This window comes from Pristis pectinata, chromosome 16 (genome assembly GCF_009764475.1).
Source record: "Pristis pectinata isolate sPriPec2 chromosome 16, sPriPec2.1.pri, whole genome shotgun sequence".
Classification (NCBI taxonomy): Eukaryota; Metazoa; Chordata; class Chondrichthyes; order Rhinopristiformes; family Pristidae; genus Pristis; species Pristis pectinata.
The window spans coordinates 37549062-37569983 of record NC_067420.1 but is presented as its reverse complement, the minus strand read 5'-3'; the positions used below and the strand labels follow the sequence as shown (position 1 = coordinate 37569983).

The window sequence follows — 20922 nt, the reverse complement described above, 5'->3', positions numbered from 1 at the left end:
CCTCGAGTTCAGGTGTAACCCATCCAATCTGTACTGGTCCCACCTTCCCCAGAAGAGATCCCAATGATCCAAAAATCTAAAACCTTGCCCCCTGCACCAACTCCTCAGCCACGCATTCATCTGCCATCTCCTCCTATTCTTACCTTCACTATCACGTGGCACTGACAGCAATCCTGAGATTGTTATCCTGAGATCAACCCTGAGATTCCTGAGCACAATAAGTAATTAAAAAGTAAGCACAGAAGTAATTAAGAACATTTTACTAGACTTGATTAACAGAAAAAATGTAAATCGCCCAATCCTTACTCCTGTCTTGGAGGTGTACAGCATGAAGAAAGGCCCTTTGGCTCATCTCGTCAATGCCAACCACATTGTCTATCTGGGCTAGTCCCACTTTCCTGCATTTGGCCCATATCTTCCTCTAAACCTTTCCTGTCCATGTATCTGTTGTGTTATGTACCAGCAACAATAGGAACACAATGAACCAGGTTTAAATGTTAGAATCTATTGTTTAATAACTACTTGTAATAATAAGAGAAATAAAAACATTAGATATCAGACATTGACCCCAAAATAAACCCGAAGTGTGTGTGTGGCAAGTTCCCAAACCCCAAGTCTAGGAACAGTTCTCAAAGTTCAGTTCAGCAAGTCACAGAGCAAAACGAATAGAAAAGGCTTCTGAAAACCACAGTAGAATGTAGAGAAAGTAGAGAGAAGGAGTTTACGAAATCCACAAGTCCCACGATGGAACAATACGACACCTCAATCGCCGAAGAACTCTGTTGCTTTTAGTCAGAGATATCTGCCACTTCTGTTGGTACGTGGCCGCCCACAGATACACCTGATTCCTTGTATAGGTTAACAACAAAGTGGACTCCACAAATTGCTCCAAAAATCCATACATGGATTGTATAGTGACAGTCACAACGATTGTGCTTCACTCGTAGATACAGAGACTGGCAGTCAGTGCTACCAACTCGCTCTCTCTCTCTTTCAGTCTGTGCAATTGCCAGCACGTTAGTGAAGTCGCCTTCAGACTTTTACATCATTCCAGTTATAGACACTTCCCCCCCCCCCCCCACTTGTAGTAGTCAGATAAAGCCACACACACACACACACACACTACCGCACTACTGTCCAGGTGCCTTAAAGGGACACTCACCAAGTAGCAACCTGACTAGTAACACCTCCCCCCCCCAAAGAAAAATTTTGATCTGCAAAAGCAAAATTTTAACCGTGGATTACAATAAGTAAAGCAATGTGTTACAATTATCATATTACATGATCATAGACAAGAAAAAAAATCTATTATTAAAGATACATTTCAAATTTAACATCTGGAAAGGCAGTCAGCAATTATATTATCTTTGCCTTTAATTTGAGTTATCATGAGATCATACTCTTTCAAAATGAAACTCCAATTTAACAATCTTCTGCTCTTGTTTTTCACTCTGCTCAGAAATACCAATGGGTTATGATCTGTATACATAGTAAGTGGTTTCTGAGCTGTGCAAACATAAACACCAAAATGCTACAAAGCCAAAATAAGTGGCAATAATTCTTTCTCGATGGTGGAATAATTCTTTTGATGCTCATTAGATTTCTTCGAAAAGTAAGCTACAGGATGGTCAACACCATCAGTGTCATCCTTCTGTAATAACACAGCTTCCGCAGCTTCATCACTGGCATCTACTGCTAATGAAAATGGCTTTTCAAAGTCAGGTGATTTGAGCACAGGATGGTGACATAAAATGGCTTTAAGTTTCTCAAATGCTTCCTGACAAGGCTCTGTCCAAACAAACTTCACTCCCTTCTTCAGGAGATTAGTTAAAGGAAGAGCAGTATCAGCAAAATTCTTACAAAACCTGCGATAATATCCAACCATTCCCAGAAATCTCCTAACAGTCCTCGTACCCGTTGGAGTGGGAAACTCAGAGATTACTTGAACTTTTGCCTGAAAAGGGGCTAACTTGCGTTGACCTACAACGTAACCAAGATAGGTCACAGTAGCATGGCCAAATTTACTCTTAGCCAAATTAACTGTAAGGTTGGCTTTGGAAAGTCTTTCAAACAATTTTCCTAATGCAGAGATATGAGCTTCCCATGTATCATTCCTGGTAACTAAGTCATCAATATAGGCATCTGTATGTTCTAACCCTTGAATCACAGAATTAATCATTCTCTGAAATGTTGCTGGAGCATTTTTCATTCCAAATGGCAAAACATTGTATTCATACAATCCAGAAGGTGTTACAAAGGCAGAAATCTCTCTTCCTCTATCTGTCAATGGGACACACCAGTACCCTTTTAATAGGTCAATCTTTGTAAGAAATTTAGCCTTTCCAACCCTGTCTATACAATCATCCATCCTAGGGATAGGGTAAGCATCTGACTTGGTTATAGCATTCACTTTTCTATAATCAGTGCAAAACCAAACACTTCCATCTGGTTTAGGTACCATAACACAAGGTGAACTTCAATTTGAAGTGAAATGTCTGATAATATCATTCTTTAACATATACTCAATCTCTTGGCCAACAAGTTTACTCTTTTCTACATTCATTCGATATGGGTGCTGTTTTATGGGCTCTGCATCTCCAACATCAATATCATGGTAAGCTACTGGGGTTCTCTTTGGAACATCAGGGAATAAATCTTGAAATTTTAAAATTAACTGTTTCATTTGCTGTTTTTGCTGAGGTTGTAAATGAGCCAATTTCTTTTCAAGGTTGTCCAAAACATCCGCATTCGACCGTCTCGCAGAAACAGTGTTTGGTCTAAAATGACTCTCACCAGAATCAACTAGTGATTTTCCAGACAATTTAATATCAACACAGCTGTGGATTTTTCACAATAAGGTTTAAGCATGTCTACATGACAGAGCTGTGTTTGTCTTCTCCTGTCAGATGTTTTAACTACATAATTTACCTCACTAACCTTAGACTCAACTTCGTAAGGACCATGAAATCTCACTTGAAAAGGGTTTGTCTGAATAGGAAAAAACACCAAGACCTTATCTCCAGGCTTGAAAGTCCTTAAGCGGGTGTGTTTATCATATCATGTTTTCATCTTACTCTGAGTAGCTTTTAAATTTTCCCTTGCTAACTGGCAAGCCCTCTGCAATCGGTTTTTAAATTTCAGAACGTAATCCAACAAATTTAAATGCATGTCTTCTTTAATCCACTCTTCCTTTAGTAATACTAAAGGTCCTCTAACCTGATGTCCAAACACAAGTTCAAAGGGACTGAACCCTAAGGATTCTTGCACCGACTCCCTTACTGCAAACAAGAGCAACTGAACTCCTTCATCCCAATCCTTCATGTTTTCAAAACAAAAGATCTTAATCATATTTTTGAGAGTGGAATGGAACCTTCCTAAAGCCCCTTGAGATTCTGGATGGTACGCAGATGATACAATCTGCTTAGCTCCCAGCTCATAAACTAACTGTTGAAATAGCCCTGACATAAAATTACTTCCTTGATCAGATTGAATTTCTTTAGACAAACCCACTAAGATGAAAAATTTTAAAAGCGCCTTTGACACAGTCTTGGCCTTAATATTTCTGAGTGGTATTGCCTCTGGAGATCTAGAGGTTGTACACATGATACCATAGAACCATAGAACAATACAGCACAATAAAGGCCCTTTGGCCCACCATGTTGTGCCGACCCTCAAACCACTCCTAAGTCTATCTAACCCCTTCCTCCCACATATCCCTCTATCTTAAATTCCTCCATATGCTTATCTAACAATCTCTTGAACTTTACCAATGTATCAGCCTCCACCACCACCCCAGGCAGCGCATTCCATGCACCAACCACCCTCTGGGTGAAAAACCTCCCTCTGACGTCTCCCTTGAACTTCCCACCCATTACCTTAAAGCCATGCCCTCCTGTATTGAGCATTGGTGCCCTAGGAAAGAGGCACTGGCTGTCCACTCTATCTATTCCTCTTAATATTTTGTATCCCTCTATCATGTCTCCCCTCATCCTCCTTCTCTCCAATGAGTAAAGCCCTAGCTCCTTTAGTCTCTCCTCATAATCCATACTCTCTAATCCAGGCAGCATCCTGGTAAATCTCCTCTGCACCCTTTCCAACGCCTCCACATCCTTCCTATAATGAGGTGACCAGAACTGGACACAGTACTCTAAGTGTGGTCTAACCAGAGTTTTGTAAAGCTGCATCATCACTTCGTGGCTCTTAAACTCGATCTCATGACTTATGAAAGCTAATATCCCATAAGCTTTCTTAACTACCCTATCCACCTGTGTGGCAACTTTCAGTGATCTGTGGATATGAACCCCCAGATCCCTCAGCTCCTCTACACTGCCCAGAATCCTGCCATTTACCTTGTATTCCACCTTGGAGTTTGTCCTTCCAAAGTGTACCACCTCACACTTCTCTGGATTGAACTCCATCTACCATTTGTCAGCCCAGCTCTGCATCCTATCAATATCCCTCTGTAAGCTTCGACTGCCCTCCACATTATTCACAACACCACCAATCTTTGTGTCATCTTCAAACTTGCTAACCCACCCTTCCACCCCCTCATCTAAGTCCTTAATAAATATCACAAAAAGTAGAGGTCCCAGAACCGATCCCTGTGGGACACCACTAGTCACAGCCCTCCAATCCGAATGCACTCCCTCCACCACAACCCTCTGTCAGAGATGACAGGGTTCATCCCTGGAATAGCCAAGGGATTCTGAGTGATTCTCAAGGTAATCTATTGGTGGGCAGTGAAATGCTTTGTGCACAAGACGAAACTTTCTTGTCTGTGCATGAAAGGTGAGTGTATGGTTAAATTTATTGGCTGCCTTTAGTGACATCACCAGATGTAATTTGTAACTGTACCTCTGGGAGGTGCCAGGACAACATTGTGCAATTTGAAAAGCAAAATAAAAACCTGCATACTGGAGATCTGAAATAAAATCCGAAAATTCTGGAGATAGTCATCAAGCCATGCAGCATCTGGGGCTATTCTAGTGCAGTCCTGCACTAGAATATGAACACCCCTGCCTATGAGCACCCCTGCATGGATGTTCACAGCATGTCCACGGTCAGTCTAAAATTTTTATATACTTCCTAATCCTCTGCCTTTCAATTAACTGGAAAGGGTGTAAAAAAGATTTACAAGGATGTTACTGGCACTTAGAGGGTTTGAGTTATAAGGAGCAGCTGGACAGGCTGGGACGTTTTTCCCTGGGGCATAGGAAGCTGAGAGGTGACCTTACAGAGGTTTATAAAATCATGAGGGTCATAGATAAGGTGAATGGCCACAGTCTTTTCCCCAGTGTAGGGGAGTCCAAAATCTGAGGGCATAGGTTTAAAGTGAGAGGGGTAAGATTTAAAAGGGCAACTTCTTCACACAGAGGGTGGTGCATATATGGAATGAGCTGCCAGAGGAAGTAGTAAAGGTGGTATAATTACAACATTTAGAAGACATTTGGACAGGTACATTGATAGGAAAGGTTTAGAGGGATCTGGGCCAAATGTAGGCAAACAGGACTAGCTCAGTTGGGCAACTTGGTTGGCATGGATGAGTTGGGCTGAAGGGCCTGTTTCCGTGCTGTATAGCTCTATGATTCTATGTTCACTATGGCTTGCTCCCATCTCTCAGATGAATAGAGTGTTCAAGTTCCACTTCAAAGACATGAACACAAAATCTGGGCTAACACTTCAGGGCAGGGCCAAGGGAGTGCTGCACTGTCAGAAATGTGGTTTTCCAGATCAACCAATTAACCAAGGCCCTGTTTTTCCTCACTGATGGACGGAGTCATAGAGAGATACAACATGGAAAAGGCCTGCCAAATCCACACCGACCATCAACCGCCCATTTACACATCCTTCTTTAGTCCTGTTTTTTATTCTGTAATAGATTCCATCTGTTAAAGAAGAGCAGAGAAGTTAACCCCCTGTCCGCTGACCCATAATTATTCCTCAATTAAAATTACTGAAACAGACTAGCTTGACATTATAGCATTGTCGTTTTTGGGAGCATGCTGAGCACAAATTGGATGCTGCTTTTCCTACATTAGACTACAAATACTTCATCTGTACAAGTGCGTTGGGACCTGAAATGATGCAAGATGTTATGCAATACAATTCTTTCTTATGTAATTCAAAATGCCAAGCCAATAGCCTACCGTCACATGTTGAATTGCCCTTTAAAGCTTACGTGACATTGTTCTGACACAGTGAAAACAGCTGTACAGTTTTTGAATTGATCTTCTGAATTGTTCATCAGTTTTTTCTGGAGATATTTGACCCTTTCATCTTCCCGTTGCTCAAAGAAGCTTGCAGAAATCTTTCTTCGTGCTCGCAAGGCATAGGCTTCCAAAAACACTGTAATATAAGCAATAAAGTAGAGTAGGCCGACAGTACAGATGATCTGGATATCTGGGGGAGAGGGCTGAAATATGCATCTATCTGATACAAAGATAAAATTCCAGGGGAAGTTGGCTTCCTTCTTCTGGACTGTCCCTGAATTAACAATTTCTTCAAATGGGGTCCTCACAATTACCTGAAAAAGACCAATTCATGTTTAAAAGCTTGCCACAGATAAGGGAATCTACTATACAGAAACTGGAAAACCATAGAGAAAATTTCACATTTTTATCCCAAATAACAAATGATAATGTATTATAATCAATCTTGTCCTTATTTTGTTCTATGATCCCATTTTATGTTTCAGGCTAGAAGCAGCATGTAACTTCAGGGGCAGTCACAGTGCCAAGCTGAGAGGAGGCTTTGTGAGATAGAGGTAGGAATGTTATTAATGATGGAATCATTTTGAATTGTTTAGCTGTTTTCATGCACAGAGCGAGGCAGAATGAAAGTGGCTGGAAATCACAAAGCATTAGCGACTATGTGTATGGTTACTGAAAGCGATAGCCCTAGAGGGTGAAATCCCACCCATTCTACCAATTTCCCATTGTGAGATTGGGAGAATTCCCTCAGGGCATTGGTAGGAATGAAGAACTAAAATTTCAATGTAATTTCAGGACCTATTTTCACTTCTGTCCTGAAAAAAAATACCATGGGGTATGAATTATTTGTCTGCAGATAAATCAAAAGTCTATAGCTCAGTCTCAACTGTCCAATAATCCTGGAAGGATGATTTCCCAGGTTCTGCTTTGAGGCAAGGGGGCCAGAGGGGTGGTCTAAACCCTACATATAAATACAGAGAAAATTGGCAAAACTATATTAATCTCCCCATCCAGTTCCTGCTTTTGCATAGCTTGTACCTCTTTAATAGCCTCTACATTTGTTTCCCACATGGGAAGAGAAACTCTTAGCTCCCAAGTGGAACTTCTATATGGCTAACAGCTACAGATAGAACTTCTCCAAAATACAATGAACAAATCTGAGGAGTACTGTATGTGTTTATATAATACTGTACATCATTTGATTTACTCATGGGGAGAACTGATATGATGTGAGTTATCAGGCAAGACTACACCATGCCTTGGACAATAGCTATTCCTGAACCAACATCATCAATTGAAATTATTCAGTTTTTATCTTGTAGTTTGAGGAAACTTGTGGTGTGCAACTTTAAATTGAAGTGCAAGGTTATTCTTACCTTGCACTTCAAAAGTACTTCATAGACTGCAAAGTACTTTAGGCGATCCTGGATTTGCTGAAGTACAAGTCCTTAATTCATACTTACGTTTGATTGAGTGGAGCAGACTTTAATATAACTCTGAGAAGATAAGTTAGGCCGAAGCAGTTTAACAAGGAAGGACAGAAAACCATTGCAGGATTGCAGAGGCAGAGTTACTTAAGTAAGAGCTTTTAATTCCATATGTTCCTGCGGAAGCAAAGAGCTCCCGAGGGAAAAATAAAGCATCCTCTCAGTTAGGCCATGGGAGGGATGGAAGGCAGCAAGGGAAATATAAGAATTTGGAAAAAGTAAATAGTTCTTCCAATCAATGACTAAACCAGAACGATTAAGTAGTGAGCATTCTTTCCTGTCAGCATATCTTGTCAGATCATGAGTGCATTCTTTTAGAACTTAATTAGAATATTATGAGAATTTACAAAAACAGAAAACCTTCACAAATCTGCTTCTGGAATCCTTTGCACATTGTTACACCAGCTTTCATAGTCCTAAATAGCACAGAGATAATGGCCATTTGGGTGACCAAATCCCTGCTGGTGTTTATGGTTCCTGTGAACCTCCATTTGCCCTTCGTCTAACTCCATCAAATATCTCTCCAGTCCTTTCTACCCCACTGTTCCAGTTAAATGCATTTTTACTGGTCATCTAAACAGCTCCCTGTCACTCAGTTGTACCACGCTTGGATGGGAGTGAATAGACGTCATGCAGACTTAGAACAAGTTACAGGTGACCTCAGTGTTATGGTTTGTTCGGGTTACAGAAATTCGCCCTTACAGAGTTCACAAGTCACTACCCAAATGCTTATGATATGAAATAAAATTCACTCTCATGAAACTTATGTGAAAAAAGTAAATAAATCAACATAAAATTTATTTTTTTCCAACTTGTGTTTCTTCATGCATGTGCAGATAATGTGGTCTCATGTTACGAAAATCGTGATATAAGATGTCTTTATTAGTCACATGTACATCAAAACACACAGTGAAATGCATCTTTTGCATAGAGTGTTCTGGGGGCGGCCCGCAAGTGTCGCCACGCTTCCGGCGCCAACATAGCATGCCCACAACTTCCTAACCCCTACGTCTTTGGAATGTGGGAGGAAACCAGAGCACTGGGAGGAAACCCACGCAGACACAGGGAGAACGTACAAACTCCTTACAGACGGCAGCCAGAATTGAACCCAGGTCGCTGGCACTGTAATAGCGTTATGCTAACTGCTACACTACCGTGCCTGACCATTCTCTAGGAACACAATCCCTGTCCCTCCTGTAATGTGGAGGTCGCCTATACCTGCTTTTTAGTTCTAACCTTCTGGAAGTGATCCCCGGTGCTGTTGGTTTTTTTTGTTAACCTGAATAATAGCCAATGCCTCCAGGAGAAAAGCAGAACAATGAAAAAAAATATATAGTAAAGGCATAATTACTCTGTATTCGTATCCCACAACGACAGGTACAGGTGGAATGTCAACTGTCCAACGCAAGGCCTCCGATGTGAAAGTGTAGATGACAAAATCTGCTGTTATGATAATTGTGGACAGTGCTAGATATGCCGTGCTGATCACCATCTGCTTGACACATGTGGCTACTTCGTCTGAGGACATTTTTAACCCTGTGGATTTGATTAACTTTTTACTAGCAGTTCGCTTCGGTATATGTTGCCCCTTCTTTGGTCGTAGTAGGTGAGCTAACTTGCCAGTTATGTACACGTTGTCAAACTCCAGATTTGTCAGGTAGCCCTTGAGATACCAAACTGATGTGATAGCCAGGTAAAAGAAAAAAAAGACAGCGAGTGCTCGGTTGGTGTACAGAGTAATCTCACTGAGTGTGGTCTGAACTTTAGAAAAATCGCTTTGGATATCTTTGCCAATTGCATGCAGTTGGCTCTCCATTGCCAATTGATTGACATTTGAATTTAATTCCCATTTCATTATCGATGTAGTGGCCCCTACCATTTTCTGCACCTTCACCAGTTCTTCAACCAGCTTATTTTTAATATGCCTTAAACTGTTAGTCGAGTTCACTAGGCTTTCGATTGAGGTCATCGCAATGCACTGAAGGAGCTTGAGAACCATCTTGATGTTACCCATAATGTTAGGGATTATGTTGACAGCTACAAGCATGAAACACGTAGAAAGGAGAAGATCACGGCCTTGTTTGGTGCCTAACGTGGGGATCACAATAGTGAATGCGCAGCGTATGGGGTGGACCAGGAAGAGAAGCAGGAACATGATGATTGTGAACACTATGGTTATGCGGTTGCTTAAGTACACTTCGTACTTCAGAGATGAAAGCATCCAGTTGTGGAGTAGCCCACCGATGATGGCACATATACACAAGCATGACAGGAGGAGGACAAGCAGTTGCTGCCAGCCACTTGGAGTAGGAGTGGAGTAAGTGCTCCATAAGAATTGCAGAACTTGTTTTGTTTTCTTAGCACACTTTTTCCAGCAAGGAATAGAAATCTTCAAATTGTTGTATCTGAGAAGAAAAGAAAAGAACACTTAGACACCTAAAATGTGAGAGCATATAGATAAGTGCAGTGAATGTAATTCTATTAAGATCATCAGATATACCACAGACATTGTTTAGAATGGTCTACACACTTCTTTCATCTTGCCAATTATGTTATACATCTTGAACATTTTCCTTTAATAAGTTTACAGTCTGTGATGAGGTACCTGTCCTTCAGGAATTTTCCTTCACTAATTTTGAATATTCATTTAGTTGTTCTTTCTGGTGTGGAGCTTTAGTTAAAATTGGATGCTACATTTTCCAAAAGAGATGCTTGGCTATGGATGAATTTGAAAACATGGTTGAGAATTTAAACTTCACCATGAGTCAGCGACCCTCATATGCTTCCTATAACGTGGCAAACAGAATTGAACACAGTATTCCAATTCAGGCCAGACCTGTGTTTTATAAAAAAATCAGTATGATTTTGTACTTTGTGCCTCAAGCCTCAAAACTCATTATTAACTGCTTTCTTAACTTGCCCTACCACTTTCAATTATTTCAATTCACACAACCCCTCCGCTACTCTACCCCCTTTAGAACTGTATCCTTTATTCAATATTGTCTCTCCTCATTCTCCTAGCAAAATGCATTACCTCCTTTTTCTCTGTGTTCCATCAGCCTGTCTGTATACTGCTGCAATCTATCACTACTCTGCTCACAGTTTACAAGTTTTGTGTCATCCACAAATTTAAAGATTGTGGCTTTTACCCCCAAATGTAAAGATAGGGTGGGAATAGGAATGCCCCAACACCGCTCCCAGGGGAATTCCTTGAACCAGCTTCCTCCAGTTTGTAAAGGAACCATTCACCACAACCCTCTTTTGTCTGTCACCTAGCCAGTTTTGTAACCATGCTATCAATGTCCCTTATATTCCATGCACTCCAAGTTTGCTGATAAGCCTGTTTGTAGCACCTAATCAAAAACCTTTCGGAAGTCCATGTACACCACATCAACCGTATTATGCTCATAAGATTTATCCATTACTTCAGCAAAAAATTATATTAAACTAGTAAAACAAAATTTGCCCTTAACAAATCTGTGCTGGCTTGCCTTAATTAATTCGTTTTCTGCTAGGTAACTATTAATCCTGTCCCAGATCAATGTCTCTAAAAGCTTTCCCACCACTAGGGTTAAATTGTCTGGCCTATAGTTGCCGTACTTATCCTTACTTCCTTTATTGAGCAAGGACTAACATTTGCTGCTCTCCTGTTTTCTGGTACCACCCCAGTGTCCAAAAAGCATTGAAAAATTATGGTCAGTTCTACCATGATTTTCTCCCCTACTTCCCTCAAAATCCTAGGAAGCATCCCATCTAGTCCCAGTGACTTACTTACTTTAAGTTCGACCAACTTTCATAATGCTCCAAAATCTTATGATATTATGATCACTATCTCCTAAATTGGTAAATCGGTTTATTATTGTCACACGTACCGAGGTACAGTGAAAACCTTTGTTTTGCATGCCATGCATGCAGATCATTTCATTACAACAGTGTATTGAGGTAGTACAAAGGAAAACAATAACAGAATGCAGAATACAGTTACAGAGAAAGTACAGTGCAGGCAGTCAATAAGGTGCAAGGCCACAACAAGGTAGATTGTGAGGTCAAGAGTCCATCTTGTCTATGCTCCTGACAGATTGTTCACATTGAAACTAGATCTTCTAATTTTTTAATGAATTCCTGAGCAATATATGGAGCTTCTATCAAAAGCTCTCATATTGATAATGACAGTGTGTTCTGAGTGTAACTTGTCTAATATTTGTCTTCACAGGAAATTAGGGACGACAAATCCATGTACCTGCTTGGGATAGTCTTGATCTTCCATTGTAAAATGGTTGCATAGTCACCTTTGAATTGCTGCAGCCTTTCAGAATTTGTTCATACATGGCTTGAGAGAGAGGATCAGAATGACATGGGTTCAAATACCTGATTCTCTCCTCCACTGTCCACAAAAGTTAAAAAAAAAAGGACACCGCTGTTTCATGATCAGGCGTTTACTAGCTCCTCTTCACCAGGGCCTAATTCTTCTGGCATTCCTGAGAAGATTGGAGCAGAAGGCTAGCTAATTCCTCAGCTATCTCATTAGCATCTCCATTACTTTGTTGTACCCACAGGATGTGAACACCCCCATACTTTCTCAGGGAAAATCTATGAGCAGCATTTCAAATGTATGTCAAAGAAATGAGAGTAGAGTAGAGTATCCAACCTATAAAGGCTACTCTGCCCTGCAGTAAGGTCATGGATGAACTTCTATTATCATCTCTACTTTTCATTTCTACTCCCACTTCCCCTGACTTCCCTAGTGTCCCACAATCTATTGACTTGAACGTACAGAATGACTGAGCATCCTCAACTCTTTAGGTAGATGATTCCAAGGAATCATAGCCCTTTAGATAGAGAAGATTTTCCCTCTCTCACTCCTAAATGGCCAACCCTTTGACCTGAGATTCTGACCACCATCCTGCTAGTCCAACTTGGGAAAACAGCCTCTCAGCTTCTACCTGGTAAAGCTTCGAAAAATATTTTAATTTTCAATGAAATGGCTTCTCATACTTCTCAACTCCAGAGAACGTAGTCCCATTCTGTTCTCTCACTTATCATAGGATCACCCTCTCAGGAATTAATTCAGTGAATCTTTGTCACATTTACAGGTTATGTATATCCTTCATTGGATAAGGTGACCAACACTGTGTAGAATACTCCATGTGTAGCTTCACCTAACTGCAACAAAACATTTCTTTTACCCAATTGGGAGGAGATGCACTGGCATGTGTATGATAGCACACAGTTGACACATTGATGAGGTCACCTTCACCACCCACCACCCTGGATTTGAGTAGATTTAGCATCACCTTTATGGGCATTAAACAGAATCATTTTAGTGACAATTACTGTCACAATCTAATGACATATTAAAAAATCCTTCTGATCAAACTGCACTCATAGAATGTGAGTTAATTGGTACTGAAAACCATTTCTTCTTTCAATAAATGTCCCTACCAAACCGCATCCCTTTTTTTTTACAAATGGTATCTTTGGCAAACTTACTTCCACAATAAACTTCTAGAATCTCTAACACAGATGTAACTGACAGAGTGTTTTTGTTGATGTTAGCTAGCCCAAAAATTATTGTTTTCTTATACATTTTGAAGGCAGTATTTCTTAACATTCTGTTAGGGAATGGAAAAGATTTTGCTCTTGAACCTTTGCAGCCCAAATATAACATGAAGATGTGAAAAATAGAGCTTTCTTTACTCAGCCCCAGCATTTTCTGTTTCTATTTCAGATATCTAGATGTTCCTTTTGCATTAGTTGCATTAGTGGGCCTCTGTAACTCCCTCTGCAACTGAATCCTCCACTTCCTTATCAGGAGACCACAGTCAGTGCAGATTGGAAATAACATCTCCTCCTCGCTGACAATCAACACAGATGCACCTCAAGGATGTGTGCTTTGCCCACTGCTCTACTCTCTCTACACTCATGACTGTGTGGCTAAGCATAGCTTAAGCACCATCTATAAATTTGCAGATGATACCGCTGTTGTTGGTAAAATCTCAGATGGCGATGAGGAGGCATACAGGAATGAGATAGTTCGGCCGGTTGAGTGGTGTTGCAACAACATCCTCACACTCAACATCAGCAAGACTGAGGAATTGATTGCAAACTTCAGAAAGGGGAAGTCAGGAGAACACACACCAGTCCTCATTGAGTGCAAATGTGAGCAACTTCAAGCTCCTGGGTGTCAACATTTTGGAGGATCTATCTTGGGCCCAACACATTGATGCAATCACGAAGAAGGCACACCAGCGCCTCTACTTCGTTGGAAGTTTGAGGAGATTTGGTACCTCACCAAAGACTCTTGCAAATTTCTATAGATGTATGGTAGAGAACATTCTGACTGGTTGCATCACAGCCTGGTATGGATGCTCCAATGCACAGCATCGCAAGAGGCTGCAGAGGGTTGTAGACTCAGCCAGCTCTATCGCGGGCACAACTCTCCCCACCATCAAGGACATCTTCAAGAGGTGGTACCTCTAGAAGGTGGCATCTATCACTAAGGACCTTCACCATCCAGGACATGCCCTCTTCTCATTATTACCATCGGAGAGGTGGTACAGGAGCCTGAAGACCCATACTCAACGATTTAGGAACAGCTTCTTCCCCTCCACCATCAGATTTCTGAACAGTTTATGTCTTGCACTGTACTGCTGCCGCAAAACAATAAATTTCACGACAAATGTCAGTGATAATAAACCTGATTCTGGTTCTGATTCTGAGGACATATAATGTGAAATTTGTTGTTTTGCGGCAGCAGTAGTACAAAGACATAAAACTTACTATAAATTACAAAATAAATAAATAGTGCAAAAAAAAGAATAATGAGATAGTGTTCATGTGTTCATGGACTGTTCAGAAATCTGATGGCGGAGGGAAAGAAGCTGTTCCTAAAACGTTGCGTGTGGGTCTTCAGGCTCTTGTACCTCCTCCCCGATGGTAGTAACCCAGCATGTCCCGGATGGTGAGGAACCTTAATGATGGATGCCGCCTTCTTGAGGCACTGCCTCTTGAAGATGTCCTTGATGGCAGGGAGGGTTGTGCCCGTGATGGAGCTGGCTGAGTCTACAACCCTCTGCAGCCTCTTTCGATCCTGCTCATTGGAGCCTCTATACCATGCGGTGATGCAACCAGTTAGAATGTTCTCCACCGTACATCTGTAGAAATTTGCAAGAGTCTTTGGTCACATACCAAATCTCCTCAAACTCCTAACAAAGTAGAGGTGCTGGCGTGCCTTCTTCGTGATTGCATCAGTATGTTGGGCCAAAGATAGATCCTCTGAGATGTTGACACCCAGGAACTTGAAGCTGCTCACCCTTTCCACTGCTGACCCCTCAATGAAGACTGATGTGTGTTCTCCTGACCTCCCTTTCCTGAAGTCCACAATCAATTCCTTGGTCTAATGACTTTGAGTGCAAGGTTGTTGTGATAATAAGCATGATTCTGATTCTGAAAGAGCTGGAATATCCTGTTGCTTGGATGACATTAATGAACTGTTTGTTGTTACACTAGGTTATTTGTTGTTATTATGGTATTAAAAATTTCCCATTTATTGAATTCAATTTCACAGCAGGACATGTTAGGACTTGAAGTCACCACCTTTGGATTGTTAACTCACAGCTACTGGATGACTGCACTCATATCAGATTGGCATATGGCCAAGGGTTCTTAATTGCTTTCTATTCAGTTTTCTGCTCCTTGGTCACCTTATGACCATGATGGGGCACCTTTCTCCCCCGTCCATAGGAAGGACTTTTTGTAAGCACATAATCTCAAGTCAGAGAGTTGTCTTGTTAAGACTGATAGGAGGAGAAACCCATGGCTACTCAGGGCTAAGGTCAACAGATATTCGTCCACTGAAAGAATCAAGAGGTATGGAGACCGGATGGTCAGGTAGAAAGGCAGAACAGGCTTTACTAAAATGAGTAAACCATGTCATATGATATTTAGGAACAGAATACATGACTGTAGGTGTGGGGTCATAGAAGGAAAAGAATACAGTGAACTGGATGGATTTTCAAACATAGTGTCTCTGTCATTCACCATAAATGATTGTAATAGATATTTTACTATTTGAATTTAAATCCTCCAGCTTCTATTGTGGGATAAGAGACTCACTTCTTCATAATCAATAGTCAGACTCTTCTGCAAGGCACACATGGTTAATGATCCCATTACATGTGGAACAACTGCTTTGAATACGTCTGATTTCCAACCTGCCCTGCAGCTGATCAGGGGTTACAAGTTGGGTCAGCAAAGTACAGCCAAAAGCACAATTTCCTGAAGACTTCACTTCAGAATCCCTTTAGATATTAGTCCAGAAACTTAACCTTGTTATTACACTATTCGGTACATGCTTCTATTTCTGAAGTTTATATGCAGTTTTGCATTTCATGTTCCTATGACCTCTAATATCTTGGCACTAACAAAGTGCATCACCAACAGTGTAGCACCAAAATGTCAATCTAGACTTAAGCTGACAATTTTCTGATTCAGAGGAAGTAGAGTTTATCCAAGCTCACACTGAAATGTTGCTGAATAATACCGAATGGGAACTAACTCATAGGTTTGTTTTGAAATGATTGCAGTTTGGTTGATAGGATACTTCCCAATCTTTATCAAGAGGTATTCAGTCTAAATGGATTATGATGGTTGTAAGCATAATGGAACAAGAGTTATCCATTTTAAAAGAAGAATAATCTTTTGATTCACACAGGAGAAAGAATTATCAAATTATTATCCTGAACTTTTTGAAAAATACCACCTTCTGCAAGGCACGCATGTTTACAAGTTACATCTGGAACAGCTGCATAGAATACAAATTTCCAACCTGCCCTGCAGCTGATCAGGAGTTACAAACTAGGCCAGCAAAGTATAGCCAAAAGCATAACTTCATGAAGATTTCACTTCGGAATACCTTTAGAATGTAGAAAATACAAAGTAAGACTTTGTTGCACTATGTACTTTGAGCAGAATTGAATAATGCAGCAATGAAGTACTGAGGAATTTGCAATGCATTGATTCAGGTCCTCAACAACCTCGAGGGTCTGGACCCTCCAAACCCACTGTTCTTGGGTAATTATTTAAATTTATCCCCTCTGGACTCCTTAAATATGTAGTCTCTTGTAACTTTATGGGCAACAGTTCCTGTTACTAGCAGGATATTCAACCATGGGAGGCATCACAGTGTGCACCTATCCTATCCTTCCACCCATCAGGAATGATATTTATCTTGAATTTGTCCAAAAGACACTATTCCTGTCCTGGAAGACTAGCTGCTGGTTAATTTTAACTTCACATATTCAGCTTTAAATGGGATCAAGTGTACAAATGTGAGTTCAACTGGCAGCTGACATGGCCATATTTAGCACTGTTAACTAAAGAAATTTCTCCCCTAATTACTGTTGGGTCACTTCCAGACTAGGAATTAAACATTTTTTGGTTAGTGCACTACGGTATTGTAGCAGGTAGATCCTTGATCCATTGGAAGAGATTACATACATACAATCCTGATTTACATACAACCCTGACAGAGGTTTTTAAAATCATGAGAGACATAGAGTAGACAGTCAGAATCTTTTCCCCAGGGTAGAAATGTCAAACACCAGAGGACATGATTTTAATGTCGGAGGGGGGAAGTTTAAAGGCGACATGAGGGGCAAGTTTTTTATGCAGAGAGTGGTAGGTGTCTGGAATGGGTTACCAGGGGTTGTAGTGGAAGTAGGCAGTTTGGTGGAGTTTAAGAGGCTTTTAGATAGACTCATGAATATGAAGGGAATGGAGGGATATGGATGATACACGGGAAGAGGACATTTAATTTAAATTGGCATCAAGATCGGCACAACATCGTGGGCGGGATGGCCTGTCCAGTGCGGAACTGTTCTATGTTCTATTTTAGTGACACTTCAGATAACCAGATGGGGACTGGGAGTTTTCTTGATTACTTATAATACTATGTGTAATTGTTGCACTCGATGTTGTTGGTGGCCACCCTTTTTCCCCTCCTTTTCTCATGATTCCTTCACCTGCATCTTTTCTGGGAAAGTGGTGAAGTGTTGGGTGACAGTTGAGGAGAGAGAAAGGATGGGGTGAAGGTTTGAGGATGAGGATGAGGGTGGGGGATGGGAGGAGGAATGGGCAAGGCTAATAGGATCTCTTTGAGTGATTATGTTTCCGTTGTGAACTAGATGGTGAATCCCATTGTTACTCCACCATGGAAAACATTGGAGATTAACCTGGCCCTTCCTGCAGCAGCCATTAATTATCGATGAAAACCAGGAACAGTGTTTAAAATTATGAGAGGCATAGATAAAGTGGATGGTGACAGTCTTTTCCCCAGGGTAGGGGAGTCCAAAACAAGGGGGCATAGGTTTAGGGTGAGAAGGGAAAGATTTTAAAAAGGGACCCAAGGGGCAATTTCTTCACCCAGAGGGTGGTATGTGGAACGAGAGCTGCCAGAGGAAGAGGTTGAGGTAGGTACAACAGTATCATTTAAGATACACTTGGATAGGTACATAGAGGGGTGGGGGTTAGAGGGATACAGGCTAAACGCAGGAAATTGGGTCTAGCTGGGTGGGCACCGTGGTCGGCTGAAGGGCCTGTATCCGTGCTGTATTGCTCTATGACTCTATACTGAAACAACAAACAAAGTGCTGGAGGAACTCAGCAGGTCAGGCAGCACCTGTGGAAGGAACTGGACAGTCGACGTTTCGGGTCGAGACCCTACATCTCGACGGATGAAGGATCTCGACCAGAAATGTCGACTGTCCATTTCCCTCCACAGATGCTGCCTGACCTGCTGAGTTCCTCCAGCATTTTGTTTGTTGCTCCAGATTTCAGAATCTGCAGTCTCTTGTATCTCCAGGAGCACTGCTGAGTTACGTCTTCATTAGAGACAGGTCAGTTGGATGCACCTCCTAATATTCTGTCCAACCTACCTTAGCTCAGACCAGGGATCAAATGTGGTGAAATTTTCATCTCTACTGCTCAGTACCACAGAGTGAAAAGGCCAACTAATCCAAAGGTAAATGTTTCGAAGTTTATTTTTTGTTCAGTAATAAAAACAGCACTGTTAATCAAAATTATTTCAATCTATTTTACTTTGAGCATGGAACCTTACCTACATGGAAAAAGTAAAATGATTTACTTACTTCATTATTTACAGAGACGTGGCTTGGTCCAGAGTCATAATTTCTGATGCTGCTCCTGTTCTATATTTTTCTGTACCTCTAACCTGATGAATAAATAGAAAAGAAACTGAGCTGTATTGTAAACTGTGTTTACACTCCTCTCCGTGCCCTGAGCAGTCACTTACACAGCTTGGTGTTCAATCACCAATACTGTAAATAACGTGACTGCTTCCTGATTTGCATGATACTTTAGTAACTCCAATATTGTCTTGTTTCCTCTTTTGTAAACAAAAGGCTTTGAAATTTTGCCTTATATGGGTATTTTAAAAAAAAGCCAATCCTAAACTGGTAGGGAATGTTTACATTCATCCAGTTAATGCATACCTTTGACCTAAAATGTTAACTCTGATTCTCTTCTCACAGATGTGGCTTGACCTGCTGAATATTTCCAGCAATTTTTGTTTTTATTTTAGATTTTCATCATTTTGATTTTCATTTAATGGATAGCCACATAGCGAAAAAGCCTCACTGATTGCTGATTTACTTATTACAGTGCAGAAGAAGGCCATTCAGCCCATCAAATCTATGCTGCCTCCAATAGAGCAATCCCATCAGTCCCATTCTTCCTTATTTCCCTTTACCCCTGCAGTTTTTCTTGCACATACCCCTCCAGTCCATCTTGATTCTTTTCCCAAGGGGGGTAAACAACAGTAGCCACTTAACCTAGCAGCACACCTTTGGGATGTGGGAGGAAGTCAGAACACTTGAGCGAAACCCAAACAGTCGTGGAAAGAACATGCAAACTCTACAGAAACCACACCCAGGGTCAGGATCTATGTCTGTGTGACCTTCCTCAGCACTGCCACCCCGAGAGATCTCTGCATTCCTCCAATTCCCGACTTCCCCCAAGTTCCAAATTTAGGTCTGCCTCTTTGACCAAGCACTAGGCCACTAGTCACAATATCTCTTTATAAGCCTTGGTACTGAAGTTAGTTGATAGCACTCCCATGAAACACTAGCACAAGGCATTTTACATGTTAAAGTTGCTTAATAAATGTTTTGTTGCAGTAGCAGAGTTGCATGCAGCAGACAACCGCAGTTCTTGCAATTTTAGTCAAACATTTCAGAAGCTGAGTCAACTCAAGCTGAAGCAATTTGTCAAGTTTTTTCAATGCTATATATGAGACGGGAATCCTTTCATACCTAACTTATTTTGTATCTGCCCTCTGCAGTTTACATTAACGCTCTTCGATTCTGATTTAATCCTAAATAGTACATCAATTGAGACACAAGAGATTCTGCAGATTCTGGAATCTGGAGCAACACACACAAAATGCTGGAGGAACTCAGCAGGTCAGGCAGCATCTATGGAGGGAAATAAACAGTCGACGTTTCAGGCTGAGACCCTTCATCAGGACTGGAGAGGAAGAGGGCAGAAGCCAGAATAAGAAAATTGGGGGAGGGGGAGGAGCGCAAGCTGGCAAGTGATAGGTGAGTCCAGGTGAGAGGGGGAAGGTAGGTGAGTGGAGGGGGGGGGGGTGAAAGAGAGTGTGATGTAAGAAGCTGGGAGGTGAGAGGTAGAAGAGGCAAAGGGCTGAGGAAGAAGGAAAGGGAAACCAAAGAGGGGAAGGGGAAGAGTAACTGGAAGTTAGAGAAATCAATGTTGAGGCCATCAGGTTGGAGGCTATCAAGGCGAAATATAAGGTGTTGTTCCTCCAACCTGTGTCTGGCCTCAACGTGGCAGTAGAGGAGGGCTTGGATAGACATGTCAGTATGGGAGTGGGATGTGGAATTGTGGAGGCACCGCTTCACCTGTGAATCCAAGGGTGCCATTTACTGCATCTGGTGCTCCCAGTGAGGCCTCCTCCGCATCGGTGAGATCTGGTGGCCGCTTCGTCGAGCACCTTCGCTCCATCCGCCGCAAAAGCCAGGATCTCCTGGTGGCTAGCCACTTCAATTCCACATCCCACTCCCACACTGATATGTCTATACACGGCCTCCTCTACTGCCGCATTGAGGCTATTGGATGCAGCAAAGAGCATCTCAGCTATGATACTGAAGATGTGCCTTCCTGTAGCCAAGCTGTTCCAGTACATTACA

The 20922-nt window shown here is 41.5% G+C and overlaps 1 protein-coding gene across 1 annotated transcript; it reads right to left on the bottom strand.

The window, feature by feature from the left end:
* Positions 1-2601: 2601 nt before the first annotated feature.
* ocstamp (osteoclast stimulatory transmembrane protein) lies at positions 2602-18974 on the bottom strand. Its single transcript, XM_052031413.1, has 3 exons — positions 18844-18974; positions 9048-10101; positions 2602-6523 (listed from the first exon to the last, which is right to left on the bottom strand). Exons 1-3 carry the CDS (start codon positions 18846-18848, stop codon positions 6149-6151), a joined length of 1434 nt encoding a protein of 477 aa, XP_051887373.1. The 5' UTR covers positions 18849-18974; the 3' UTR covers positions 2602-6148.
* Positions 18975-20922: the final 1948 nt, after the last annotated feature.